Below are 27,037 nucleotides of genomic sequence, written 5' to 3'. Positions count from 1 at the left end.
TGCTGTCAAATTTGAAGCAACGCTTTTTTTTTTTTTTAATCATGGGCTTACAAATTTTTTTCTTTTCACTTATTGATTATTTTATTATTAAACTCTAACCCATTTGATTGTCTGAATAACAAAAAAAATATTTTAATTTGAAATCTCAATTAAAATAAAAGACTCTACAAAATATTATTTTGTTACATCAACTATACAATGAAATTTGACATTTTAATTTTGGGTAAATTGCATAGTAGCCCCTCAGGTTTAAGGTCTATTACAACCTTATACAACATCTTTAAAACATTTCACTTTCATACCTCACGTACTATTTGATTTCAAAATAATACCTCCGTTACATTTTCTATCCATTGATCCGTTAAGCGCTGACATGGCTGCCACATTTGTGCCACATGGCAAAAATAATAATTTTTTTTTTTTTAAAAAACCTAAATCTTCTAACAAAAAAACAAAAGAAAACCCACCCCCGTGAACCCTCCAAACTAGAAACCTAGAAAAAAACACCCCCCATGAACTAGAAACCTAGAAAGAAAAAACCTACCCCCCCCCCCAAAACGAACCAGAAACCGAGAAAGAAAACCCCCATGAGGACCCTCCCTCCCCCACGACCCACCTCACCCAGAAACCCACATCCTTCCCTCTGCACCCACCATCTTCCTTCCTCTACACACCCCCACTCTCCTTTACACACCCCTCACCCCTTAAATGCACATCCATTCCTCCCACCTCACGAACCAGATGGCGGCGTAAATGGGATTTGGGTTTTTTTTTTTTTTTTTTTCTGGGTTGCAGGGTGAAGAAGATGAAGATGGGGGAGAAGACATGAGGAGGAAGATGAGGGGTGCGGAAGACGAATTGAAGGGTTTTTTTTTTGGGGTAAACTACAAAAAACTACCTCAACTATTGGTGTCACAACACTTTCATACATCATCTTTTAAAATTGACAATGTCATACCTCATCTTTAGAATTTGGTCCAATGTTATACCTTCCGTTACTTGGTCGTTTACTTGTCAATTAAATGCTGGCGTGGCTTGATTCGAGGCCCATTTTCTATTAAAAAAAATTAATAAAATATAATTAAAAACTAAAAAAAAAATTTAATATTTTTAAAAATAATAAAGAAAAGTAAAATAATAATAAATAAAAAATCCCTCTGTTCGTCCATTTCCCCCTCTCTCTCCCCATCTTCATCTTCTTCCCTGCTTAATCTTCAACCAAAACCAAAAAAAAAAAAAAAAAAATTGAAAACCATCAACCCCCCTCCCCCGGAACCCAGAAAGAAGAAGAAAGAGACGAAAAAGAAAAAAAAAATACAAAGTGAACCCAGTTCGTCCCCCCCCCCCCCCCCCAAACATAACCCCCTGCCAACCCCAAATTCACCAATCTCTTCCATTCTCCACATCCTCTTCCGCACCTATCCTCCACCTTCTCCGCATACCCATCTTCCTGGCGATGGGATCTAGGTTTTTTTTTTTTTTTTTTTTCTGGGTTGCGGGATGGAGAAGAGAATGGGTGGGAGGGGGGAAGACAAACTGAGGGTGGGTGCGTGGGAAGACAAAGTGTCGTGACACTAATAGTTGATGTAGTTTTTTGTACTTTACCTTTTTTTTTCTGAGTTGGAAGGGGAAAAAGATGAAGATGGGGGAGAAGAGAGGAGGATGAGGGGTGTCACATCCCGACCCGAGGTCCACCACATTCTGGGTTCGACTTCACCGTAGCACGATATTGTCCGCTTTTGACCTCGACCATGCCCTCACGGTTTTATTTCTGGGAACTCATACGAGAACCTCCCAGTGGGTCACCCATCATGGGATTGACCTCGCGTGAACTCGCTTAACTTCGGAGTTCCGACGGAACCCAAAGCCAATGAGCTTCCAAGAAGCCTCGTGCTAGGTAGAGATGAGAATGTACATATAAGGTTTACATGAACCACTTCCCTGGGCGATATGAGATGTCACAATGGGGGATAAGGTTTATGGGTTTAGGGGTTATGGGGTGAAGAGACAAGGAAAAGGAGGGATAAGGTTTCAGCTTTTGATTTTTTTTTTTTTTTAAATTTTAGAAGATTCAAGTTTAAAAAAAATTAAAAATTATTATTTTTACCACGTGGCAGCCATGTGGCAGCCACGTCAGCATTTAAGGGATCAATTGATGGAAAATGTAACGGATGTATTATTTTGAAATAAAATAGTACGCAAGGTATGAAAATAAAATATTATAAAAATATTATATGATGTTATAATAAACCTTAAACCTGAAGAGCTACTATGTAATTTACCCTTTAATTTTACATCTCCATTTGCACATCGTCTTAAAATTTACTTGCTTGAAAGTATCCTATTTATTTATCATCCACCAACTCTATATGGTTTACATTTACATAATTACCTTGTTGGAACTTGGAATAACCTTGGGAATCGTCCATGTATCACATGATTCGCATCACATTGAACACAAAGCAGGAGGGCTGGCCCATCCCACGTGTCAAAGGATCCACGTGTTCCATTATGTGGCACATCCAGATATATTCAGTGGGATATCAAACAGTGAACATTCAGAGACTGACATATGGGGCTTATTTGTCGCATGATGACACCATTATATATACCCAAAACTGAAAAAAAATAAAGTGGTATCCGTTTAACTTTGCTATCTCTTTCCATTCCCTTATAAATTAGTGCGAGCGTTGTTGGAGAGCTTAGTGATTTGCCGAGTGTATACCATTATATATACACAACATTTTCACAAGTGTCTGGAAAAGGATGGAAAAGTATCGCCAATGATGATGAAGTTTGCATTATTGTTTCTTGGTGGGAATATGAAAACAACAGTAGCAGCATATAGTAATCTCCAGATGATGAAAGATTCATAGGAGAGCTCTTGTGGCTTAATTACAGGTTTCCTTCTTCTCTGATTCCCCCATAAACCCTAAATCCGAGCTCGGTGGCTATAGCTCAATTTTCTGGTAGCTTGGATCGCAATGGAGGTTATATCTTAAAGGGACCACGAGCAGTCATCCTTTGATATAATTTTGGAACATCATGGCTGGATCAGGAGGAAAAAGATTCGGCAACTCTTGCATTCTGCTGATAGGTAATTAATCATACCCTAGGCCCAATAATTACCTCATGATATGAGTTTTACCAGGCACATGGGTTAATTTTTGTCTGTTTATTATTCATAATTATAGTGATTGCTGGGATGGAGAGATTTGCGTACAAAGGAGTGGCATCGAATTTAGTTACTTATTTAACCGATGTGGTACAAATGAGCAACTCTGCGGCGGCCAAGACGGTGAACAGTTGGTGTGGGTTCACATCCATGCTCCCACTCTTAGTTGCACCCCTTGTTGACTCTTACTGGGACAGATATCCCACCATCTTGGCCTCTTCTTTCCTCTATGTTGCAGTAAGTACACATTCACTTTGTTTCCTTCCCTTTTTTTTTTAACAAAGGGTTATCTGCTCTAATTTACTGAAAGCGAAATTCAAATTCGAGTTCAAGAAGGTGTGTACACTGCACTGATCAACTAATCTAACTAACATATACATTTACTTTCTTATTTGGCTCTTAATATCAACGAACTTCTATGAAATGGTTCAAGCAAATTTAGGCCAATTGTCTTGATTGTAGGACATCATTAATAAATAGGAAAAAAAACAAAAGACTTCCTGCACTTGTTTTTAGTATGGCTCTTTTACTAAAAATTTAAATGCTCACCAGAGATTATGTTTTTTTTTTTTTTTTGAATTTTTTCATCAAGATATTGTTGATGACAGATTAAAATGGAGTCCGAGTCATGTGCACTAATCTTCTTTCTATTAGAACATAGTGGAGATTATGACCAATGCCTCAAAATGTACGGTTGAAGAATATAAAGTCGCACATTGCAAATTAAATAGAATACAATATATAACTAGTGCGTGTACTATTAATAATATATAAGTTATCACTAGTGAGTTTGCTATTATTAACTGCATCGAGATCTTTTGTGGTAAAACCTTCAAACTACTACCGTTCTTAACACTTACGACATTTTTCTGGTTTGGCCTCTCGACTTTCAATTTGATTTACGAGAAATTTTGGCTCTAATGCATAGGAAAGGTGCAACTATAAGCTCTTTTATATATGGTTTTGCTTTTAGGGGCTTGTGGCATTGACATCAACAGCATTCACCCGGGCATCATCTGCTGCAAACAAAACAAGTTCCAATTCATCATTTCTGTTTTGGTCTCTGTATTTGATTTCTGTTGGTCAAGGTGGATACAACCCATCTCTACAAGCATTTGGAGCAGACCAACTGGACAGTGAAGAGGAACTCCCTAGCAGCAAAGATGACCAAAAATCTAACAAAAAGAGTGTGTTTTTTCAGTGGTGGTATTTTGGTGTTTGCAGTGGCAGCCTCATGGGTGTCACTCTCATGTCCTACATTCAAGACACTTTTGGTTGGATTCTAGGTTTCGCCATCCCCATGATATCGATGGTTATATCCATCGTGGTATTTTCCTGTGGAAGCCGAATCTATACATATAGAGAGAATGATCAGGCCATGGATTATAAGCCTGTTTTCAACATAGCTCAAACCATCAAGGCAGCTGCATTAAAGCTAATGAAATGCAGAATCACATTACCAAATGAAACTAATGTTACTGAGCTAGAGTAAGTTAACAAATTTCTAAAATAAAACTTTTTTTTTAAAGTTTAAGAGTCCAGTTTACAATTATAGGCATGATTTCCACACTCCATTTTTCTCCCATGCATTCCTCTTTTTTCTAGTCGTTGGATGGAATAAATTGAAGGTAAATCAAGGGACAGAATCATATGACAAAGTGCATAAGCAGAAAACGGGAGTGCGGTCAAAATCATATCTCCTTACAAATTACAATTACCGTGCATGAAATATGCTGCTAATGCTATAAGTTTTTGCTGGTTTTATATTATATAGGCTTCAAGAGAAACCGCTTTGCCATCAAAATATTAGCAGCACAGCGAGCTTGGTTGAGAATCCCAAAAGCCGCTTCTACGTGATTGAAAATGCAAAAGTGCTTTTGAGGCTTCTGCCAATATGGATTATGCTTTTGATGTTTGCGGTAATTTTCCAACAGCCTCCAACATTTTTCACCAAACAAGGCATGACAATGAAGAGGAACATTGGAAGCAACTTCAAGATTCCACCAGCAACTCTGCAAAGTGCTATTACACTTTCCATAATCCTCCTGATGCCTCTGTATGACAAAATAATGATCCCGATTACGCGTCTGGTTACATGTAGCGAAAAGGGTATCAGCGTGATGCAACGGATGGGGATTGGAATGTTCGTTTCGGTCATAGCAATGGCCATTGCAGCGGTTGTGGAAACAAAAAGGCTCAAGATCAGCAGGGAAATGGAAATGCGGGGATCTCAATCCGAGACTGTGCCGTTAAGCATCTTCTGGCTGCTGCCACAGTACATTCTTTTGGGCATTTCAGACATTTTCACCGTTGTTGGAATGCAAGAGTTTTTTTACTCTGAAGTTCCGGGAAGAATGAGAACAATGGCCTTTGCATTGTACACTAGTGTTTTTGGGGTGGGAAGTTACCTGAGTACCTTTTTGATTGCAACAGTTGAAGCAGTTACAAGTTCAGAAGGAAGGCAGAGCTGGTTCTCTGATGACATGGGTGAAGCTAGGCTTGACAAATACTACTGGTTCTTGGCATCACTAAGTGCACTTAGCTTTGTGTTTTATGTAATTTTGTCTACGTTTTACACAAGTAAGAAGGATCTGGATTTGGAAAATGAAACCTGTAAATAAAGCTTTTGTTTGAGTAATTGATTTTGTTCAGATGAAAATTTTCTCGTTTTGTTATTTAGTTTTGTGTCAATGATATTGTTTCATTCAAACTTCAATAAACTACTACATACAATCCACACACTATGTGCGACAATTTAAAACTTGTTTTGTGGGATAAGATTTTATTTTCTTTTGATTAGGTTTCAATTAGTTTTTCTTATTTCCTTCACTATCCTCAATATATATATATATGTATGTATGTATGTATGTATGTATATATTACAAACTCATCAAATTGTTTCAATGTTAGAGCTACAAGGAAGAGTAGTTGGAACTTCTGAGAAGTGCTTTTTCTTCCTCAGTCAGAAAAAGACTTTTGAGAAGGGGTGTCTTAAGTAATGCAATAGATCCAATAATCAATGAACAAAAATGGTTGAATATCATAATCTTTATTCTTTAATCATTTAACTCTTAATATTATGCATACTGGTACAACTTTTATTTCTTTATTATTTACCATCACCATCACCTAATACCGCCACCATTACTATTGACACCGCCACCATCCTATCACTTCTTCTACCACCACCTTGTCATACTTTTCATCACTGTACCACAACCTCCCACGACCATCTTTTCACCGCCACGCACCGACACGACCATGCACCATGATCGCCACCTATAGTACCACTATGTTACCATGTCCGCCTGATTACTTCGATTACAATTGCCTAGTCATGGTAATCATCATCTTAACCTCCGACGACCACATTAATGTCTTCCAACTCGCTTATAAATAAAAAGGGTAAAAAAAAATGGAGTTCTACATTCAACATATCAAAATTTGGTAAGATATACCTCACTTATGAGAACCATAGCTGTTGACACCCAATTCCACTTCGCCGGCTATCGGCATCGCCAAATTCCCCTCCTCTTTAATCTCATCATCCCCATCATCAAAATCCAAAGTAAATTGCCTTTGATTATCAAACTGATATATTTCTGCACTAAACGGCTTAAGTCCAATTCAATTCAATCCTAAACACTAAATAAACCTAAGATATTAAAAGCCTAACACTAACTGATGCTTCGATAGCAAAAGAAAAAAAAAAAAAAAAATATATATATATATATATATATATATATATATATGCCAAATTACACTTTGGTCTCTGTAATTTGAGCAATTTTCTGCTCTAGCTAGTGTTCTTATTTCAGTTTTGGCATCTTTAAGTCCTATTGTGTGCTTACTTTTGCAATTTTGGTCACAATAGCTTTTTCTGTTAAAACTGAGACGAAAATTATTTGCATGGCGGCATGTATATCTCCTGTGTATTAGTTATTTTGAATTTAATTTCACGGATTAATACTATACTTATCACATTTTTCATATAACACTTCTACCACATTTCTAACATGGGTAGGCCCCTTCAATGCATGCGGGTACCATCTCTATTAGAAAGATGATAAAAATGTCATATGAAAAATATGATAAGAGTAACATTTTTGAATTTCAAGTGTGCAAACTTTGTAGGAATGCGCGCATCTCGAGAGAGAAGGGATTCTGCGCGTTGAAATTGGCATTTGACCAAAAATACTACTTTCACTACATTTTTTATACCACATTCGTATCTCCTCTTCTGTATTATCATTTTTTTTTTGTTTTAAAATTTATATCTACATGTGTGGGCTGGCTTCATCTAGTTTAGGACCAATTACGCTTTACAGTTTGCATCCATGGTTTGGGTAGTAAAATGGAAATAACACAAAAGTAAAATATTGAACCTGCTCTTATATAATCTTTCAACTTAATCATCAAAGTTGCTACGGTCTAGGATATTTCACTACACTTGTAAGTGACACATCTTAAGTTCAAATCGGGTAAATGACAAATTCAATACTGATTTATTCTTTAAACCATAACAAATCTATGGTTTACTAAAAAAATAAAAAGATATTAAAACGTTCAAACATTAAAATATATAAAAAGAAAACTCATAACTTTGAAAAAGAAATCAAATTTTCAGCATATATATATATGTATGTATATATATATGCTATTACAACTTTATTGATGCAAGAATGTATTGCATATCTCAGTACACTCCAGATAAGGCACCTTAATTATCCGATAAAGAAAAGAATAGGTATGAAAAGTTGACTTTTGCTGAACTTTAATTATTTATCCTCTAGTACTTTTGATTATCTGATCATCAGGTGTTACATAAAGCTTTAATTCCTTGAATATCATCCGCATGCAAACTTTGGGTAAATCCAGTACGAACACCGGAAGACATGACAGCTCCTTCAACAGAGCTATGTCCTAGCCCAAGCAGATGCCCGATTTCATGCAAAGCCACGGTTTCCAAGTCATAAGCACCCTCCACAGCCCCCACAGCCCACGGCTGTAGTGGAATCTCCCATTGGTTTGGTGGAAATGCATGAGCAAGAGTCCCACCTCGGCCGTCAAATGGGGCCCCATCTCCATGATCTCCCCTGCCAAAACTGATCTTCAGATCCGCGTTTTCGTAGCTTTGGGCTTGACTGAACGAGAAGTGTGTGTTTCCTGCCCATGTTGCAAAAGCTCGTGCAACTGCGGCCTGAGCCTCAGCTGGGGTGCTTTGATCAAAAGCATAGGTGAGTCGGTACTATACGAAGGCCATTTAGGGTTTCCGGAGAAGAAAGAAAAATGAGCAACTGTATGAGTCGAACCATGTCTCCGCCACGGTGATGAGGTTATTTCCAGGTCGCATGGAGGTGGTACCATTAATGATATCTGGGACACCACACCGTGGCATCGTCATTCTCGACACTGTTTTGGCATCCAATGTTCCGGTGGCCTTGAGGTGGTAATTGACTTGGTAGGTTTTGATCGCCGACTCTAAGATGTCGTCGAAGTCATCATTATCGAAATAGCTATTCAAATATCCAAAAATTTCAAGGTGCTTTTTATAGGTTTTGGATGCCTTGGACTTTGTCACCCTTGTGACAACCATTGAGATGGTTAAGGAACTCGAATGGTGGAGTTTTTCGGTTGTGTGTTTCTGACGATGTTGCATGGGAGAGGAGAGAAAGGAGGACGAGGAGAGTGACTGTGAAGAGAGAAAGGGTGTTTTGTGATGCCATTGATTATACTAGTAAAAAACTTATGATTAAGCAGATTCAGGATGTTGCAAAAGCTTTGCATTTGGAGGTCTATTTATAGGTCTAATGAGCACCCATAAGTCCTCATTATTAATGTCGAAATTGAGATTGAGCTGGGGTGTCATAGCTATATGATCATGACTTTGACCGTGCCTAAGTCTTGAGGTTCGAGATGATGACCATGGAAAAAAAAATCCGAGGAACAAAATTTGGAGACTTATTTTTATTGGATACGTATAAAACTAGTCACTACAAAGAGAGATTGTCGGAAGGTGAGACCTAAATTATAACTAGAGAACATATTAATATCAATAAGGATAATGGTAGGGAGATCATATTTTTAAACTAAATTTGCAAATTAAATGATGTGTCAGTAATAGTAAATATGCACATTAATTAACACTTAACTAATAATCCAAACACATCAACATTCACATCCTTTAGTTTACAAAATTTTGTTTCCCTAGCATACTACCCTATGGATATATTTAACCTCAAGGCATGAGAGAGAAAAGACCGCCCACATATGCAGCAAATTAGGGTTTTCTGATCAAGTTTATGGAAGTATTATAGAAAAAATGAAGGTACGTATTGTCATATGTCATTATACAAGTGAAATGACACTTGAAAAAAAATTCTCTCAACTTGCATCGCGACATATGGCGCACCGCCCAGTGTTCCAATCACAGTGAAAAAAACTCTCCTAGAAATTGTGGCAAAATAGAAGATTTAAATGAAATAGAGTTTCTTTGGTTTACGGTGGTATGAAGTTTGGGGTTGGCGTTTAGGATATGCTTTGGTTGGATGAATTGCTAGCTACGAAGAAATGGATACTAATTTTTATATTTTGTTCAAATTAAAGGAAGAATAATTTCCTTCATAATTTAAAAAAAAATAGTAGAATGGGCGGAGGACTAATACATTTTTAACCTAAACACTTGGACAAGGTTTTTACTTAGCTGTCTAATTTTCTTTCAACATAGATTGACAAGTTTAGTGACAATTCTATTCCAATCAATTCAATCCTAGACATTGTACAAGACATAAGATATTAAAAGCAAAAGAAAACAAATATGTATATCAATTGTAACAAGCATATTCGTATATCCCCTCTGCACACTACATATGGGGTAAATAGAGTATGAAAGATTTGTATTTACACGTGTCTTGAAGCAATCTGTCATCCTTCATTATATTCATAACTCATATGTTATAAAATTTCTTTAAGACACACCCTCTCTTGTGTGGAGATTTTTCAAGCTTAATACATGGCCAATACAAGTTGGATGACTTGGAGCATGTGCGGTCATTGAGTTTCACATGTAAGACAACCTACTCCTATGTCATACAAAATTGAACATCCATCATTAAATCAGTTGACAATATAAATTCATACATTATCGTAATTAACTTATCATATTCAAGTTGCCCTTTTGTTTGCCGTTTAATAAGAAACAAATGGTGGAAATGACTTGGGTTTTCCATGCATAATTTTTTCTTGGGATATTGCAGGATATATATATAATTGACTGTAAATACAAAACAAATTGACTATACATTTGATGCAGTGGAGTTTCACAAAGATTTACTACTGAATTAGGAATTGGGAAAGTTGTTCAGCAGAACATGATCGTTGCATAATATAGTTGTGTTCCTTAAACATCAAAGTTAACACGTTCAACAAATAGAAGGCTAGACATCCACATATTTCTTAAAAAGTATTTGTTGATGCACAAAATCTGGTGGATCTTTGAGTCAACGTAAAGTGTGGTGTAGTGACCTTAGCGAGGATGATCCGGTCATTAATTGATGTGATATGTAAAAAGATAACAGTACAGAAGTAGATACAACATGTACGTAGGTCACCATAAATTGAGCTACGTCCACGAAGTTAGAAGAATCTCATTGGTAATTTGTATATGTTGGGGGAAAAACTCAGTAGGTAATAGACAAATATCAATGAAATTGGAAGTGATATAGTAATACGTATATTACTATAACAAAATTGTAGAGTTATAATTAATGATAAAACTCTCGTTAATTAATTGCCAATTAAATCAAGATTGAGTTAGGTATTAAACTAATCATTCTGGGAGACTGATTGATGGAAGACTAGAGCAAGATCTAACCTTTAAAATAAATAAATAAAAAATAAAAGGTATCAACTATTTTGGAGTAGAATGTCCACATGCAAGACCATCTCCAACCGAAAGGTCCAGAGGACTAGAGGGTCGAAAATAGCCCGAACACCGTCTCCAACCGAGGGCTAGGCCAGAGGACTCTGAAATCTGGGAGGGCCTCACGGAATCGGAGAGGGCTGGAAGGCTGGCTGCATGCAGCTAGACCAGGGCTGGCCATTTTTTTTTAATGTTTTGTTATTTATATCGGTTATAGCTGATAGGAATACTATTACTTAATATAAATGTATTAATGTCGGTTAACCGACAGTAATACATTTATACTAAATAATATAAATGTATTCCTATCGGTTATAACTGACAAGATTTCTTAAGAAATAATTCAAATGCAACGGCTAGCTGATTAGCCGTTGCATTTGATTTTTTTTTTTTTTACAGTTTTATTATTATTTTTTATTTACAAAATTTTTCTATAACTTCTTTTTTTTTTAAATACCATTTTTTCCTATAACTTCTATTTCACAAAATTTGTTTCATTTTATTTTAAGTTGTAATTTTTAAATAATAAATTATGTTTGGCCTTATGGCCCTCGGTTGGAGACGGTTTTTTGTGACAGGGCTAAAACGAGCATTCTAGCTCTCTGACCCTCGGTTGGAGACGGAGGCAAATATGATCATGTACTGTTCATTAAAATATTAATATCTTGGAGGATCTTGGAAGGCCAGAGGGCTAAAACGAGCCATCGGTTGGAGATGGCCTAAACTCAAAAGGCGAAGGGTCATGCACTCTATGAGAATAAGGCATATAAGTACCACAATGGAAGAGAAAGATGATATTTTTTTTAAAGTGAGACTCTTTATGGATTTTTTGTCACCTCATATTTTTCCGTAATATTTTATAATGTTAACACAAGAATTGACTTTAAACTGTAAAATGAAAGAGAGTCCATAAAAAGTGCCACTTTACAAGAATCTCCTTAGCATTTCTCTTTAAACATTTCTAATGCGTCTTCCAATTTCTCAATTAGAGATCAGAGATGATTTTGGGTGCGAGTTAAAACGTCGTTTTGGGCACATTTCTTACAAATCCATTCAATTTTCTTTTTGACAAATCCATGCACTTGAATTTGGAATATGTTCATGCGTGACATGCAGGTGTAACCACATCAGATTTCTAAAATTACCTAAAATAATCATTTTTAAAAAGACCAATTTTTTTTTAATGAAAAAAAGGGACCAGCTGAGCTACCATCGTGTGTTTCCGTAGCACAAGGAATCGAACCCAAGATGAGCCCAGTGATATCCAGACCTGAAATTCGCTCTAACCACTAGACCACCGCGTGATAGTTATAAAAACAAGTGCCGACAACATATAGTTATGTCATGTTTGTTCTCAATGTTGCCAATAATTAATGTTGACATTTTTTTAACTGTTATTAGCACTCTAAAAACATCATTCTACATTCCTCACAATACTTTTTTTTTCTTCTAATTAAAGAAAGTTTAGCAGCAAAATATTATTTTTGCAGTGTCAATAACATTTTTTTTATGACAAGAATAATTTGAGATTTGACAAGTTTAACATTTAATTTATTAATTTATATTCATTTGAGCCAATTTTGTTTTCTGGTTAGTAAGAAACAAACGGTGGGAATGGCTTCAATTTGCCACTTTTCTGGGAACTTGCAGCTTTCAAGTATTCAACGCAGATAGGTACAGAAGAGTACCTCATACCTTGTTTGTTTCTGTTGTACAACCACAAAACAAGTAACACATTGACTGTACCCTTATGCAAGTTTGGTTAGTGTTCATTATATAGGAAGAAGGATTCTCACCCCTCTTTTTTTCCCTCCCTTTCCCTCTCCTCCTATGTAAACGGTCACGATTAAGCTACTTCAACATCTTATATTAAATTTTTATAGAAAGGGAAAGACGAAATAGAGAGTGAGAGGAGGGGATGTACATGGATGAACAGGATGGAAAGAGGAGGGAAGAGAATCATAATCTGTTATATAGGGGCACAAAGCATGAATGACTTAACATCGTCTCGGCGAAAATTTGCCTTCGTAGATCCATACGGAATGGACTACCAAACCCAACCATGTTTACGCTACTCCGATTACAGAGTAGAGTAGGCAAGAAGTCATGAAGAAAATCCAGGAAATTGAAGAAAACCAAACAAAAAGGTGGAGTTTCGTAAGGTCCTTCTGAATCCGCAATTCGGAAACTTGTTAGCTAACCATTAAAGTTAAATACTGAACCTGGTCCTGTGCAATCTTGCAGCTCAAACACCAACAATACTACTTATATAATAACAAATATTCCTATATGTCCTTCGTACGAAGAACTTACGTCGATTCCAAGAGAAAGTACATAAGATGCAACTGAACTCAGCAGCGAAATCGAATTAACCAACGTAACTACTGAAGAAAATGAAATTGGCCATCCATATTGCTTAACATCTTACAAAACTAATGAAACTTGGAACGCTTAATAAAAAACCAGACATCGATTCACTTTCACGATCTCAATTTAGAAAAGATTTATGAAACTTAATGCCGTTTGAGATCAAAGATTGAAGAACTGCTACATCATTTTCCAAATCCCTACTCGCTTCTGAATTCTAAGGGTGCAAAAAATGAAGTTCTACATTCAGCATATCAAGATTTGGTAAGATATACCTTACTTATGAGAACCATAGCCGTTGACACCCAATTCCACTTCGCCGGCTTTCTGCATTGCCGAATTCCCCTCCTCTTTAACCTCATCATCGCCATCATCAGAATCCAAAGTAAATTGGCTCTGATTATCAAACTGATGTATCTCTGCGCCAAGCGGCTTATAGTGCGGAACATCACCCCGAAATCCGCCACGCTTCCTGGCAATAATCGAGTACACTCCCACAACCACAACCACCACAAAAGCAAGATGGCAGTTAAACTGAAGCGTGACGATGGCTCTAGCCCTGTGATACTCAGGGTGCCCCTTGCACTTCACAGTGTAATTCCCTCTACTCTTTTCGTGCAACGAGCATCCGTGCGCCATGAAGTTGGTGTACAAAGAAATGCCCATTTGCAGAAACCACATTCCTTGCAGAACCAAGCCAACCCCACGAGCCAATTTCGGATAATTCGATTTGGGGTTGTTGAATTCAAGCATTGTAGAAAATATACACACAGCAATTGGCACAAGCAGCAGATCAAAGTACCGATTTTCGATTCCGAAAGTGTCCTTTCTTTGCATGTAAAACATTAAAAATTCTTCAACGAAAGCGAAAAGACCGACCAAACTAAGCAACGAACAAGGTAGAGTTGAATTCGTGAAATTTACCACAAGGCCCGTAACTGCGTAGAGCAAGAACAGCGACGCGATCGCCAGCACTTGCAATTGCATAGCCGAGCCGACTGGGTCCGCTGAGTCCAGCGCGTCGAAGAACGAAACCAAAGAGTTCAAGATGAACAGCAACGAAACAACGGCGGCGGCCAGGTAATAAATCGACGACAACCGAGACTGGGTTTTCGCTTGCGACTGCGCCATCGGGGGACGAATCGGAGGTTGAGGCGGCGACGGCGGAGATGAATCTGAATCTGGGTTTCGGATTGAGGAGGAAATGGCTTCGTACGAGCCCATCAAGATCAGGCCGCCGCCTGCGGCGGCGAATGTGAGAAAACCCATGTGCTTGATCTTCGGCTTGGTGTTTTTTTTGTTTTTTTTGTTTTACCTTCTCAGCGCAGAGATGTTGAGGGGCATCAATTCCAACGGAGGGTTCGGATTTCTGTGGCGGTCGGGTGGTTGGTGTTGCTGGCGTGCGTCGACATGTCGGACTCTTTCGGAATTGTTTAATCGATGATGTTGTTTCCTGCGACAATTCTCGGAGGAGTGACCTTTCGGTTGGACTATTTCGGTTGGACTGTTTTGCGGCAAGTCCAGTTCTGAAGTGCACTTATGGGCTTCTTGATTTGTTGTTTCTTGGCCCATTCTAAACTCAACTAATATTTGTACGTTTTGTTGAATATATGTCTCAGATGGGAAAATTAAGAAACAGCCCCTTAATCAGAAGGATTTCCATTTTTTTGGATTAGGTGTGGCATTCACTTCACGTCGAACTTCAACGATTCGAACTGTTTATTTTTTAAGTCTCGATTTATATATCATCCTTACAAAAATTTAATTCAATCCGAAACTATTTGCCTATTTAATGATCAAGATAAAATTTCATTGTTTTTTATATAACAAAGTATTCGTTAATTTCTTTGAACTTAATTAGATGTCTTAAACATTTCTGATTTGGCTAATATTTTACAAGGATGATCTATGAGGTGCAATTTGAAAAATAGACGGTTCAAATCGTTAAAGTTTGATGTGGTATGAACTCCAACAATTAATCCTCATTTTTATAAAAATACGGGGATCTCTTCCCTTGAAGTCAACACCTATCAATAAGTCTTTAATCTGGGATGATACTGGTGATGTTAGGACTTAGGAGTGAACAAGTGACCCGTCTCTCTGATTATTTGACATGCTTATGGTTGTGGGTCCTGTGACTAGTGACTTGTTAGTGTTGTATAAGCTCCAAGTGGACAATTGATGTGAATTTCTCAAAAAATAAAGTGAATAAGAACGAAAAAAAAAAAAAGCCAGATGGGAAAAAACGTGGGCCGGATAAGGTTGATAGAGACATTATTCAGAATTAAAGTGATAACGTATAAGGCCCAAACCCATGCTGGGGGACCCGCTCACGGGCCAGGAAGAGGCTACAATCAAGTGCATGCAAACTCTTCAGTCATCTTTGCAACTTTTTTTCTTAATTTTAGTTTTTTGTTATAAATAAGTAAAAGTTAGAGAGATAACATTTACTAGTGACAAGAGCGAAGCAGGTGTAAAATATCACATTGTAATTATAACACAAGGGGATGACAAATAAAAGATGGAGGGATAGATAATGATGTTATTTATCTTTCATTTTTCTCAATGTATCTTGAAAACATACGGAGAGCTCTATTTATAGAGCAACTCTAAACAAACGTATTAATTATACATAGAAATTTACAACACACACATTTTGACAATACGATCATTCTTTATTTCCCAAGTCAATATCATAGTGTGGACATTGAAAAATCTACCAATGTTTTCAATATTACTGTGGACATTCATTAACCCACCAGTATTTTCAACATTTTTCACTTTTTTTAATTCATTTTTTAGAACATTTCTTAAGACATCTCATTTTTTTAATAAATTTGAAGATTTATTTGCATCTATATTTAGAGCTGGCAATTTCTTACACAATTAGTTATCTGATGTAAAATGAAATGCCATAAAAATAACGAGTTTCAGGTCATTAACGGGTAGTCCGTTAAAATCCATTAACGTATAGGGTCATTATCGAGTCACTTGTTAAGAACTCGATAAAATACCGTTTATCAGACCTAGACATTAAGCATAACAATATTTTGCATAACTCGTTAACTCGACATGAAACGACACGACCGGTTAACATTTCGAGTCGTTATTAGGTTACCTATTAAGACTCATTTAGATAATAAGTTCAACACAACACAACCTGTTAAGATAACAAGTATAACATCAAAACAACAAACATGGTCAGTTTTTCAAACCTATCTATATTGTTTATGAGGAAAATAAGAAATTTTGACCAAAACAGAAACGAAGAAAAAGAGAGACCGGCGGTTATATCCGTTATCCTACACCCGCTTGCAGAGGATATGACCTCCCTGTATGGGGAGCTCTGACAACCGGTAGTTGGGGGTGGACATGGATCCTCTCCGGATCCATTGGTCCTAATCCACCAAATTTCGTAATCCGGACTTGAAATTTGATCCAATAACTAAAGTTATTATAACTTTAAAATGGACTCTGTTTGTAACCGTTTGATCAAATTTCAAAGGTCCGGATTACGGGATTTAGTGAATTAGGACCAATGGATCCGGAGGGGATCCATGTCCGTTGGCGGTCGGTCAGCCCGTAAGATTACGGGTATAAAATGCACATGCCCGTACAGTATTACGCTCATCTCCTTCTTTCCCTCTCTCTGCACAAAGACCACGACAAAAAACAGACAGAGTCCGATGACGACGACGACGATGATCAAAGGGCTTGTTCACTTCGTGTTCGCAGTCTACTTGGTTTCTCTACCGTCGGGTATCCAACTGCCTGTGGATGGGCGGGTTCTCTTGCTGAAGAAACCCGACCCGGAAAATGCTGCCGCCACTGCTCGCTGGTTGGTCGCTCAGAATTCCTGGGGCGTCTTGAAGTAAGAATCTCTTTACTTTCTTGTAATTTCGTGTTGTTTCTGTTGGTATTTTTTACTTTTTACTGTCGTGGGAAGATTGCTTTCGGTTAATTTGGGGGATTTTTGGCTATGATTATGTTTAATGATTAGAGAACCAAATTAGTGTGATTTTAATTTGGTTCTTATTGGTCAAATTGGAGATCTGATTTCGAAGCTCGTGTGTTTGTGATGAAATTCAAACATGTTTGGGTGTTGTAGAATCTTTACTTGCTTGTAAATTGGTTGTTAGAAAGTGCTTTTAGCGACAGTAAGAATTAAACGTGCTTCTGGTTACGGAAGCGCTTGTTGGGGTCGTTAATGATTACTTATGTAAGAAGAACTTTAGTTCATAAGTGTTTATAAACTCGTTAGAATTCAGTTTAAAATGACCGAAAGCCAGAAATGTTTTTGAGCTCCAAAAGTAGTTTCTGGGTTCCAGTCATGTGATTCTTGTAGGAAGCATTTCAAGTGCTTTTGCAGGATTCACATGCATTTTTCCTAAAGATTGGTTCTAAAAACATTCTCACAAAAAACGCTTTCTGCTATTTTAAAAGCAGTTCCAAACGAGCCCTATGTTAGAAGTGTTTTCATTAGAAAGTAGTTGATATTTTCATTAAAATCCCAAGTGCTCCTTGAGAAATATCAACTTAGTTTTTGTAATAAATATTATTTGTGTTTGGAAGCTTAGACATTTGATGCTTACTTGTGATTTTTGTTTCTTTCACAGTACTATCTCAAGTGAATTGGAAGGAGCACCCTTCGGGTAAGACTTCTTTTTTTTTTTGTTATATATATTACCGCGTTAGATATACTACTGAATTCTAGTATTTATGTCTAGTGTCCGCCCTCGTAAGTACAAGTTTAGGGAAAAGCAAAATGTTTTGCAGGGTTCGTTCATGGCAGGACATACACTCCTAATGTTTAGCTTCCCTTCTTTGTTTAGTACTTGTGCCCTATAGGAAGAACAAGTTTCCAGTAAGATGAAAATTACCACCGGTAGGATAGTGTGTGCGTAATGCATAATGCAGCTCTCTTCGCTCTGTGATTCTCGTTTGAATATATCCATTTGTTATGCCTTTCCTCCCAATCATGCTCTATGTTTGCCTCAAACTCTTGCATCGATCTCAAGTGGTTAATGAAACCTATACGCCACTACAACGCCTATGAAGTCTCTCGGATAAAGTAATTTGAAAATATGATGCAGGAATGTGGTTTCATTTAGCGATGGAGAACCTGGAAAAGGCAGTGGTATCCCTTACTTCTACTTGACAACTCTTGATCCGACTGCAAGAAATGCACTGAAAGATCCAAGAGCTTCGTTGACAATTAGCGAGCATCCTGTTGGAACCTGTGGCAAGACGGACCCAGAGAATCCCACTTGTGCAAAGCTTACACTTAACGGGAAGGTGAGTTGCATCAGAGAATTTATTTATCATCCATACTATTCCGAGGAGGAGGATAAATCGCATTAATTATCGCTAACCTCGGATGCATGATATTTTTTTCAGCTGAAGCTTGCGGATCCCAAAGAAACAGAATTTGCTATAAGTGCCTTGTTCACAAAGCATCCGGAGATGAAGGGTAATACTAAACACACAAATATCACACACCACCTGCAGTTCTTTCGAAATTTCAGTTTTTCGTTTCATCTCTTGCTCAGCTAATTAAGTGGTTTTTGTTTTTGCTGGATGGTTAACAGACTGGCCCAAGGGTCACAACTTCCAGTTCTTCAAATTAGACATCGAGCATATCTTTCTGATCGATTGGTTTGGCGGTCCAAAACCTCTCACGGTCGATCAGTACCTTCATCCCAAAACGTGAGTGTTAAAGCATATCTCGTTAACAATAGCTAATGTTTGCTTTTCGACTTACTGAAAACAAATCTCTGCAATCTACAGGACAGAGAACGTCTGGATTCGAGGATTACTCGTGATCTAAATGTAATTCCTCTTGTATGTTTATGAGCTGGATGGATCTGCATTCGAATTGTGCATAATAACTCTGTTGTAAATCACAGGAGACAATTGTAATTATATATAATCATCCATGTAAGTTCTGTAAATCGTTCACACAAATGCGCATTCCTAAATAATGCAGGGGTATTTTCGTTATATAAATAGTGTTTTTTAATCATTAATTCTTCTTGTACAGTTTTTTTTTTTTTTTAATTAGTACCTCACAATGGATTAGTAATAATATGATTCAATAAGCTATTTATTAAATATTATTTTTTCTATTTTTAAACACGTTCAAAATATCTTAAGAGGCGTATAATGATAGTTATAAAAATGGTATTTCACATGCACATAATAATACATTTAAAACGTGTAAGTTGCATTCAAAAAATGTCATTTGCACGCGCTCACCGATTATAGAAAAGGTCTTTCGCACGTGCATAATAATACATTTAAAACATGTAAGTCGCGCGTAACATGTCGTGATTCAAAAAATGCACGCACGTGCATGAAGGCTAGTTTCTAATTAAACGAATGATCTCTCTTTTAGAAAATCCTAGCTATTCTTACCGTAATATCTGTCAATCTCACTGCGATTACTCAAATAAGCATGAAACATATGTTTGTGCAATCGTCCATATGTTAGATAGTAAATGAAATTATTGGAATAATTGTTGATATGGCTTTGATTTAGGGAGAAATTTTGCAATGCTGAAATATGACCTAATTTACCAAGTATCATAATACAATTGGTTGGAAACTTAAAACAAAAAAATTTCAATCAATTATATTTTTATTCTTAATGTATCGGACCGTATTACCTTCAGACTGAAAAATCTATTGGATTATTTTTGGATTTTAATCAATCATGATCTCGATTGCAGATTCATTCTTTTTCCATCGGACGGTCTCAATTCTTTCCCTTTCGCGGGATTTCACGCGCGAGTCACGTGATTTGAGGATAGAGATAGATAGTCGTTAACAATTGGCTCGAAAACGTTCACCCGCTTGAAACTTGATGCCCTGCAGCCGTCGGAGAGCTGAGCAATGAAATGTCGCCGCCGATGAGTCTCTCTGCAACTCACCTTACCACTTATCGCTTCCCGCCAAAAACCATAACCGACCACCCATCACTCTCTCCCTTCTTTTCCTTTCCCAGAACCCTCCCCTCCCAAAATCCTAAATCCTCTAAATTCACAATTCGGAGCTCCGCCGCCGACACCAAAACACTTGCGCCCAAGTCTGCCATTCAGAGAATCGCCGAGAAGCTCCGAAGCCTCGGGTTCACCGAGAGCACCCAAAATCCCGACCGGCAACCCGATAAGAAGTCCGCCGGCGAAATCTTTGTTCCGATTCCGGAGAAATTGCCCAAGTACCGGGTCGGGCACACGCTCGATGCAAGCTGGAGCACGCCCGAGAACCCGGTCCCAGAACCGGGCACCGGCGGAGCGATTGCGAGGTTTCATGAGTTGAGGCGGGAGGTGAAGAAGCAGAAGGAATTAGAGAGGGAGGAGAGGAAGGGGAAGGGGGAGGGGAGGGTTCCGACATTGGCGGAGCTGAGCTTGGGGAAGGGTGAGTTGAGGCGGCTGACGACGGTTGGGCTTGGGCTGAGGAAGAAGCTGAAGATTGGGAAGGCTGGGATTACTGAAGGGATTGTGAATGGGATTCACGAGAACTGGCGGCGGTCGGAGGTTGTGAAGATTGTGTGTGAGGATTTGTGTAGGTTGAACATGAAGAGGACTCATGACTTGTTGGAGGTTAGGCTTCAATTTTCACTAGTTATTTGAATCAATCAATGTTTTTGTTTTTGACTTGTGCAATGATTGTTTATACTCGCTATCGATTTGAGTCACTTGACATTGCCCATTTGGGACTGCTTGCTCTTCCTGGTCATAAGTGCTTTTACTAGAAGTGCTTTAATTAGAAACACTTTCTTGGAAAGGCACTTCGTAGTGCTTTCAAAGGAGTGCTTTCCCAGAAGCACTTTCTATGACCCATAAACACTTTTACGTTTTTTGACTGGCGCTTTTGGTGAAATTATTTTTGGAACCAATCTTTAGTAAAATGCAAGTGAATCCTGTAAAAGCACTTGAAGTTGCAAAAAGCACTTCAAGTAATTTTTGAACCCAAAAACATTTTCTCTAAAAGCGGATTTAGTTATTTTAAAATCAATTCCAAATGAACACATAATCTAGTACAAAAGCAACACTCTGGTTGGATTAACAGGTTGGTAATATCCTTTGTCCTGACATTCTCAGAGAAAAACTGGAGGGCTGGTTGCCTGGAGGGCTGGAAGTAAGATAATTTTGTATAGAGGGGTGAACTATAAGTATCCATACTTTTTGCGTGACAATGTTCGCAAAGATTCAATGAGTGAGGCTAACTCTATTGCACTACCTGATACACACATCAATGATGGAGGAAATGAGAGTGGTACATCCAGCAAAAATGATGTAAACTCTGCTATAGTACCAAGTACAAGCTATGAACGAGCTCAACCAGCGTTAGTACAAGGTGTTGGTTTGCCAGGTAGAGTTCGGTTTCAACTTCCAGGCGAGGCACAACTTTCAGAAGAAAATGACAGCATGTTAGAGGGACTGGGGCCGCGGTTTACTGATTGGTGGGGTTGTGAACCTCTTCCCATTGATGCTGACCTTCTACCAGCCATTGTTCCTGGATACAGGAAACCTTTCCGCCTTCTTCCCTATGGTCTGAACTCTAAACTAACAGATGATGAAATGACCACAATAAGAAGACTCGGTCGACCCTTACCATGTCATTTTGCATTGGGTGAGTTTGGTTTATGCTTTTATAACTCTTGTTTTCTGGCCAGTGTTTATTTACTATAATTTTTTAATTTTTTTCTTGTTTACAGGCAGAAACAGAAATCTTCAGGGTTTGGCCGCTTCCATTGTCAAACTCTGGGAAAAATGTGAGATTGCCAAAATAGCTGTTAAAAGAGGGGTACAGAACACTAACAGCGAGATGATGGCTGAAGAGCTAAAGGTTGAAGATAATCTAGGAATTTCTCTTCAGTCTTACCTTTCTATTATAACTAAAATAAACTGCTTGTCCAGTCGATTTACATTTAAATTGATTTGGATAGGGACTTCTTCTTTAATTATCATACATTCATGTTGCAAGACTTTGTGACGATTGCTACTTTTGATTAAATGTACTCTGTTGCAGAGGCTGACTGGAGGAACTCTGCTTGCTCGGGACAGGGAATTTATAGTTTTGTATAGGGGAAAGGATTTTCTGCCACCTGCAGTTTCATCTGCAATAGAAGAACGGAGGAGGCATGCAATACGTGTAGAGCGTAGTACCTCAGTTCCAACTAGACAGGATCTTGAACCCAGGACTGAGCCAGAAAATAAACATGGCTGGATCAATGATCATAAAATGGGGCTTCCATCCGCAAGAAAGCTAAAGTCTACTGAGGCAGCTGTCGATAGGACGAGCATTAAATTGTCCATGGTATGGTTTCATTGAGATGCTTCAGTTAGGTGAATTCTCTGCTTTGGCTGTTTTGTGTGTTACAAATGGCATATCTGTAATCAACAGGCTTTAGAAAAGAGAGTAAAGGCAGAAAAACTTCTAGCAGATCTGGAGAACGCAGCGACCCCCCAACAACCAGAAATAGATAAAGAAGGTATTACTAAAGAAGAAAGATATATGCTAAGGAAGGTTGGCTTGAGAATGAAGCCTTTCCTACTGATGGGTGAGTTGCCATCTACTCTCTCTTGAACTCACTAGTTGATACTTGTTACCTGATTATTTTGTTCTTTTGAATTAAATCATAGGTCATAATGGAAATCTATCTAAATATCTAGTTCCTTTAGAAGTGGTTTTAACAAGTCTTATATTTTAATGCTCAGGTAGGCGAGGAGTATTTGATGGAACAATTGAAAACATGCATCTTCATTGGAAGTATAGGGAACTCGTTAAGATAATATCTAATGAGAAAAGTATCGAAACTGTTCACCAAGTAGCACAAACCTTAGAGGCAGAAAGTGGTGGGATACTAGTGGCAGTGGAGAGAGTGAGTAAGGGTTATGCAATTATTGTGTATCGCGGAAAAAATTATAGCAGGCCTGCTTCTTTGAGACCTCAGACACTTCTGACTAAAAGAGAAGCAATGAAACGTTCTATTGAGGCACAGCGTCGTGAGGTAAAATTGGATTTTCTATCTGCTCCCGTGCATTTAAGCTATTTGTCATTACCAACCAGCATCCTGCGACCCAAAACGCTGCATTTGGAAAAGGAATCTGCCTAGTTCAAAGAGACTGGATTAATGACATAGTGATCTTATTCCATCATATACTATCAAGTACTTTTAACGTACAAAGTCATCTCCCCTGAAACCTGATGATAAAGGTGCTTTTGGTTGGAAATTTGTTAATAAAGTATACACCTAGTTTCACTGCTATGGAATCCCTTATTCAAGGATCTTGGCTCATTCTACTTTGTTTATTTTATTTTATTTATAACTAAACTAATTTGTCTATTTTCCGTTTTAAAATTTCGCCATTGTCATATCTACTTCATCATCTGATTCCTTTTTGTTTGTTTCCTGCTTTGACATGCAGTCTTTGAAACTTCATGTTTTAAAGCTTAACGAAAATATAGCTGAATTAAAGCTTCAGTTGGTGAGTTGTCCTGGGTATTTATAATTCTGTTTTATCAGTTTCTATCAAAATTCTATGTCCTTTGTTCCCGTTCAAAGTGAGGCAAATTGTGCTATGTTTTTCTTGAAATAGGATGAAGACAAGGAATCAGACAATACGCACTCGGTTAATGAATCAAGAACTCAATTGGTGAGCTATCTCATGTTTATATACTTCTATGGGCTTCAAACCAAATTAAGTAATAAACTGAGCTAAAGTTAATAGTTTTGAATAGGCAAACGTTGTAAAGTCCGAATAACGTTTGAGATCAGATATTGAATTTACTTTGGTTCTCTCTCATTCTATAAAACCTGCTTGTCATGAAGTGAATGTCAATCTAAATAGTAAAGACTACGCTAATTTGTCAGATGTTTTCAGTCTATTTAAATATTTACTACCTCCTTAGTACCTTCTTCCGAAGTATGGTCTGAAATAGTGCATTTTGTATCATTCAAGGCTAGAGACAAACAGGAAGCTCATGTGATTCCCATAAGTTTGAATGATGGAGTGGCACCTGTTGTGAACAGTCAATTAGCCACGCAACAAGACAATATGACGAGTTTCTCTCCGACCTGTGACGAGGATGAATCTGGGAGAGTTGAGCCAGGATCTTCAAATGAATCAGTTACAAATGAAGAGGATGAAACTAGTACAGTTGAGACAGGATCTTCAAATGAACCAGTTACATATGAAAGTCGTGCAAGTTCGCTCAAGGATATAAATGGAGAAGTTGAAGGCTTCCCATCTACATGTTGTCCTGAAGATGTTCTGGTAATATCTACATCTATGCATGTTTATATTTGGTACCTCCTTATTATCTTCTGCAGCTTGGAAGAGCGGTATCTGAAACAGTGTACATTGTATTTGTTAAGGCTAGAAACAAACAAGAAGGTCATGCGACTCCCATGAAATTGGAAGATAGAACGGGCACTGTAGTAAATGGTCAAGTAGCCACACAACAGGATAAAGTCCTTACTTTCTCTTCGATCTGGGGTGAGGATGAAAATGGTAAAGCTGAGCCACCCGTCTCTAAATCTTTCTCGGTAAATATCAATTATCATGAATTTCTATGCATGTTTATATTCTAGGTTGGAAACTTCTTATGTTGTATGATTTATGTGGTTTCAGACAAACCGTTTGAGCAGTTCAGCGACTGTGGTCAAACATCGTCGTGATAATGAGGCCAGGGACTCATCACGCAGACCTGGCAATAGTGAATCAGAACCATCAGTCCCAGTACTGGTAAGAAAGAATTTTAATGAGAGGCCCTCAAAGGCGGTTCATCTTTCCAACAATGAGAGGCTTCTTCTGCGAAAACAAGCCCTCAAGATGAAAAACCGCCCTGTGATAGCAGTTGGTAATTTTATAACCAATTTATGTTTTCCGGTTTACCTCTTCGTGTTCATCTATAATTTGCTAAAACGGTTGTTTACTTGGTAAGAAACTTTAAGTACTTAGCTTCTCTTATCACCTTTTAGGAAGGAGCAACATTGTAACTGGTGTTGCTAAAACAATCAAGGCACACTTTGAGAAGCACCCTCTTGCCATAGTGAACGTCAAAGGCAGAGCAAAAGGAACTTCGGTCAGGGAAGTTGTTTTCAAACTGGAGGTGTGCACGCCCAAGTTCCTCCTATTTCTCTTATCACCCTCGTTTTTCTTTGCTTACATTATAAATTGCTGATCTCTCTCTTTTTGCCTCTCTCATAGCAAGCAACGGGTGCGGTTTTAGTCTCCCAGGAGCCTAGCAAAGTTATACTTTACCGGGGCTGGGGCGCAGGAGACAATCCTCGCCGTAATGGAAGTAACACAGGGAAAATTGCTTCTTCTCAGGGTGCCGTGTCTCCCGAACTCCTGGCGGCAATAAGACTCGAGTGCGGTTTTAAACCTCGCGAGGGCGAAGATGCAGCTGCTTAGGTTGGAATCTTAGCTTGTGCCAGAAGGTACCGCTGGATCATCTATCCCTCGATCATTGCCTACGGTAGAAAGCTTGCACCTACACACACCGTCTACGTAGCAATCACCGAAGCCCATGATCGTCTTAAGAGCGTGATTAGACTCCGAAACTCCTCTGTTCTTACCTCTTTTGGCATATCAAATTCGAGGAATTGTGGAGATGATAACTTTGGAATGGTTAACAACCTCCGTACATAGATTGATTTAGTGCTGCAAGAAGAGAAATGCAGGCATTCTGTCGACACTTGACATCCAATGACCGGAAGTTTAACGCTGGAAGTCCAGAGAGCTGGTTGAGTTGAGGTTCTGATTAGGTTTAGTCAAATTGTAAGCTCAGAAGCCATCCTCTGTATCTGTGAATTTTCGAAACATATATAAACATTCATCAAATTTTGATTTTTTTTTTTAGGAATAAAGAGAAAAGAAAAAAGGTTAAAAGTAAATGTATGAAATGATCTTGTGTGTACATTGTAATAGTGTTGACTTTAAAAATTACCAAGTCTACGTAGAGTGCAGGTCGAGTAAGCTAATTATTTTCTTTTTGTGCCAACTCACAACCGAGCTCGGTTGGGAGAGTAAAATAGAGTTGGTGGTGGTGTCAAATGCGCTGTTGACTTTTGTATTTGAACGATTATGGCTGAGAAAGGAACACATTATGATCTTGGGTTCTCGAACTTGAAAAACTTTGCATAAAACAGGGACGCCAGGGTTGCGATGTTCGCATCTTATATCGCCATATAGGAGAATGACGTTGCATTACTAACCCAAGACGTTACTCGTATCGAACAAATTTTTGTCGCACGTGTAAGTCATTTTCTCGATTTCAGCTTGTGTGGAGCACAGGAGCCTTTAGAGAATGACACGACATTGCAAGCCCCATCCGGCATTGCCGAAGCATGCGTTTTGTAATTGGACAAGGATTGTTTGCCCTTTACTTTCGGTGTTCTCTTCATGCCCTTCTGTTTGTATGGTCACAGTTAAATCACGTCAACATTTTATATTACTATTTATTTTTATCTTATTATATCTATAAAAAAATAATATAAAATGTTAACGTGGTTTAACCTTATCCACACAAAACAGAAAAACACGAAGAGGGCATCAAAAATG

General features: G+C 38.1%; 4 protein-coding genes and 1 pseudogene across 5 annotated transcripts; 3 read left to right on the top strand and 2 right to left on the bottom strand.

Moving 5' to 3' along the window:
* The first annotated feature begins 2,635 nt into the window (after positions 1 to 2,635).
* Positions 2,636 to 5,834, top strand: LOC103404375 (protein NRT1/ PTR FAMILY 5.9). The gene is made up of 4 exons (XM_008343276.4): positions 2,636 to 3,097; positions 3,195 to 3,412; positions 4,149 to 4,663; positions 4,950 to 5,834. Exons 1-4 carry the CDS (start codon positions 3,046 to 3,048, stop codon positions 5,794 to 5,796), a joined length of 1,632 nt encoding a protein of 543 aa, XP_008341498.3. The 5' UTR covers positions 2,636 to 3,045; the 3' UTR covers positions 5,797 to 5,834.
* A 2,154-nt stretch (positions 5,835 to 7,988) lies between these two features.
* Positions 7,989 to 8,932, bottom strand: LOC103431917 (metalloendoproteinase 2-MMP-like; annotated as a pseudogene).
* A 4,807-nt stretch (positions 8,933 to 13,739) lies between these two features.
* Positions 13,740 to 14,732, bottom strand: LOC103404374 (uncharacterized). The gene has a single exon (XM_070817057.1). The coding sequence runs from the start codon at positions 14,730 to 14,732 to the stop codon at positions 13,740 to 13,742; it is 993 nt and encodes a 330-aa protein (XP_070673158.1).
* A 2,350-nt stretch (positions 14,733 to 17,082) lies between these two features.
* Positions 17,083 to 19,489, top strand: LOC103404373 (uncharacterized). The gene is made up of 6 exons (XM_008343274.4): positions 17,083 to 17,334; positions 18,080 to 18,115; positions 18,557 to 18,758; positions 18,861 to 18,933; positions 19,052 to 19,169; positions 19,251 to 19,489. The coding sequence occupies exons 1-6, from the start codon at positions 17,150 to 17,152 to the stop codon at positions 19,288 to 19,290; spliced, it is 654 nt and encodes a 217-aa protein (XP_008341496.3). The 5' UTR covers positions 17,083 to 17,149; the 3' UTR covers positions 19,291 to 19,489.
* Positions 19,490 to 20,195: 706 nt separating this feature from the next.
* On the top strand, positions 20,196 to 26,370 carry LOC103404372 (CRM-domain containing factor CFM2, chloroplastic). Of its 2 annotated transcripts, none has more exons than XR_011578123.1 (13): positions 20,196 to 21,064; positions 21,566 to 22,097; positions 22,183 to 22,313; positions 22,497 to 22,784; positions 22,872 to 23,028; positions 23,186 to 23,478; positions 23,897 to 23,956; positions 24,068 to 24,124; positions 24,431 to 24,745; positions 24,847 to 24,982; positions 25,103 to 25,331; positions 25,453 to 25,583; positions 25,682 to 26,370. XR_011578123.1 is itself a non-coding variant. In XM_008343273.4 (13 exons), exons 1-13 carry the CDS (start codon positions 20,360 to 20,362, stop codon positions 25,886 to 25,888), a joined length of 3,276 nt encoding a protein of 1,091 aa, XP_008341495.3. In that variant the 5' UTR covers positions 20,196 to 20,359; the 3' UTR covers positions 25,889 to 26,370. The 2 variants fall into 2 exon arrangements, 1 of the variants encoding a protein (XP_008341495.3); XM_008343273.4 differs by having other exon boundaries at positions 24,847 to 25,017.
* Positions 26,371 to 27,037: the final 667 nt, after the last annotated feature.

This window comes from Malus domestica, chromosome 17, assembly GCF_042453785.1.
Source record: "Malus domestica chromosome 17, GDT2T_hap1".
Lineage (NCBI taxonomy): Eukaryota > Viridiplantae > Streptophyta > Magnoliopsida > Rosales > Rosaceae > Malus > Malus domestica.
The sequence above is the reverse complement of the archived record's forward strand: the minus strand, read 5'-3'. Positions and strand labels throughout refer to the sequence as shown.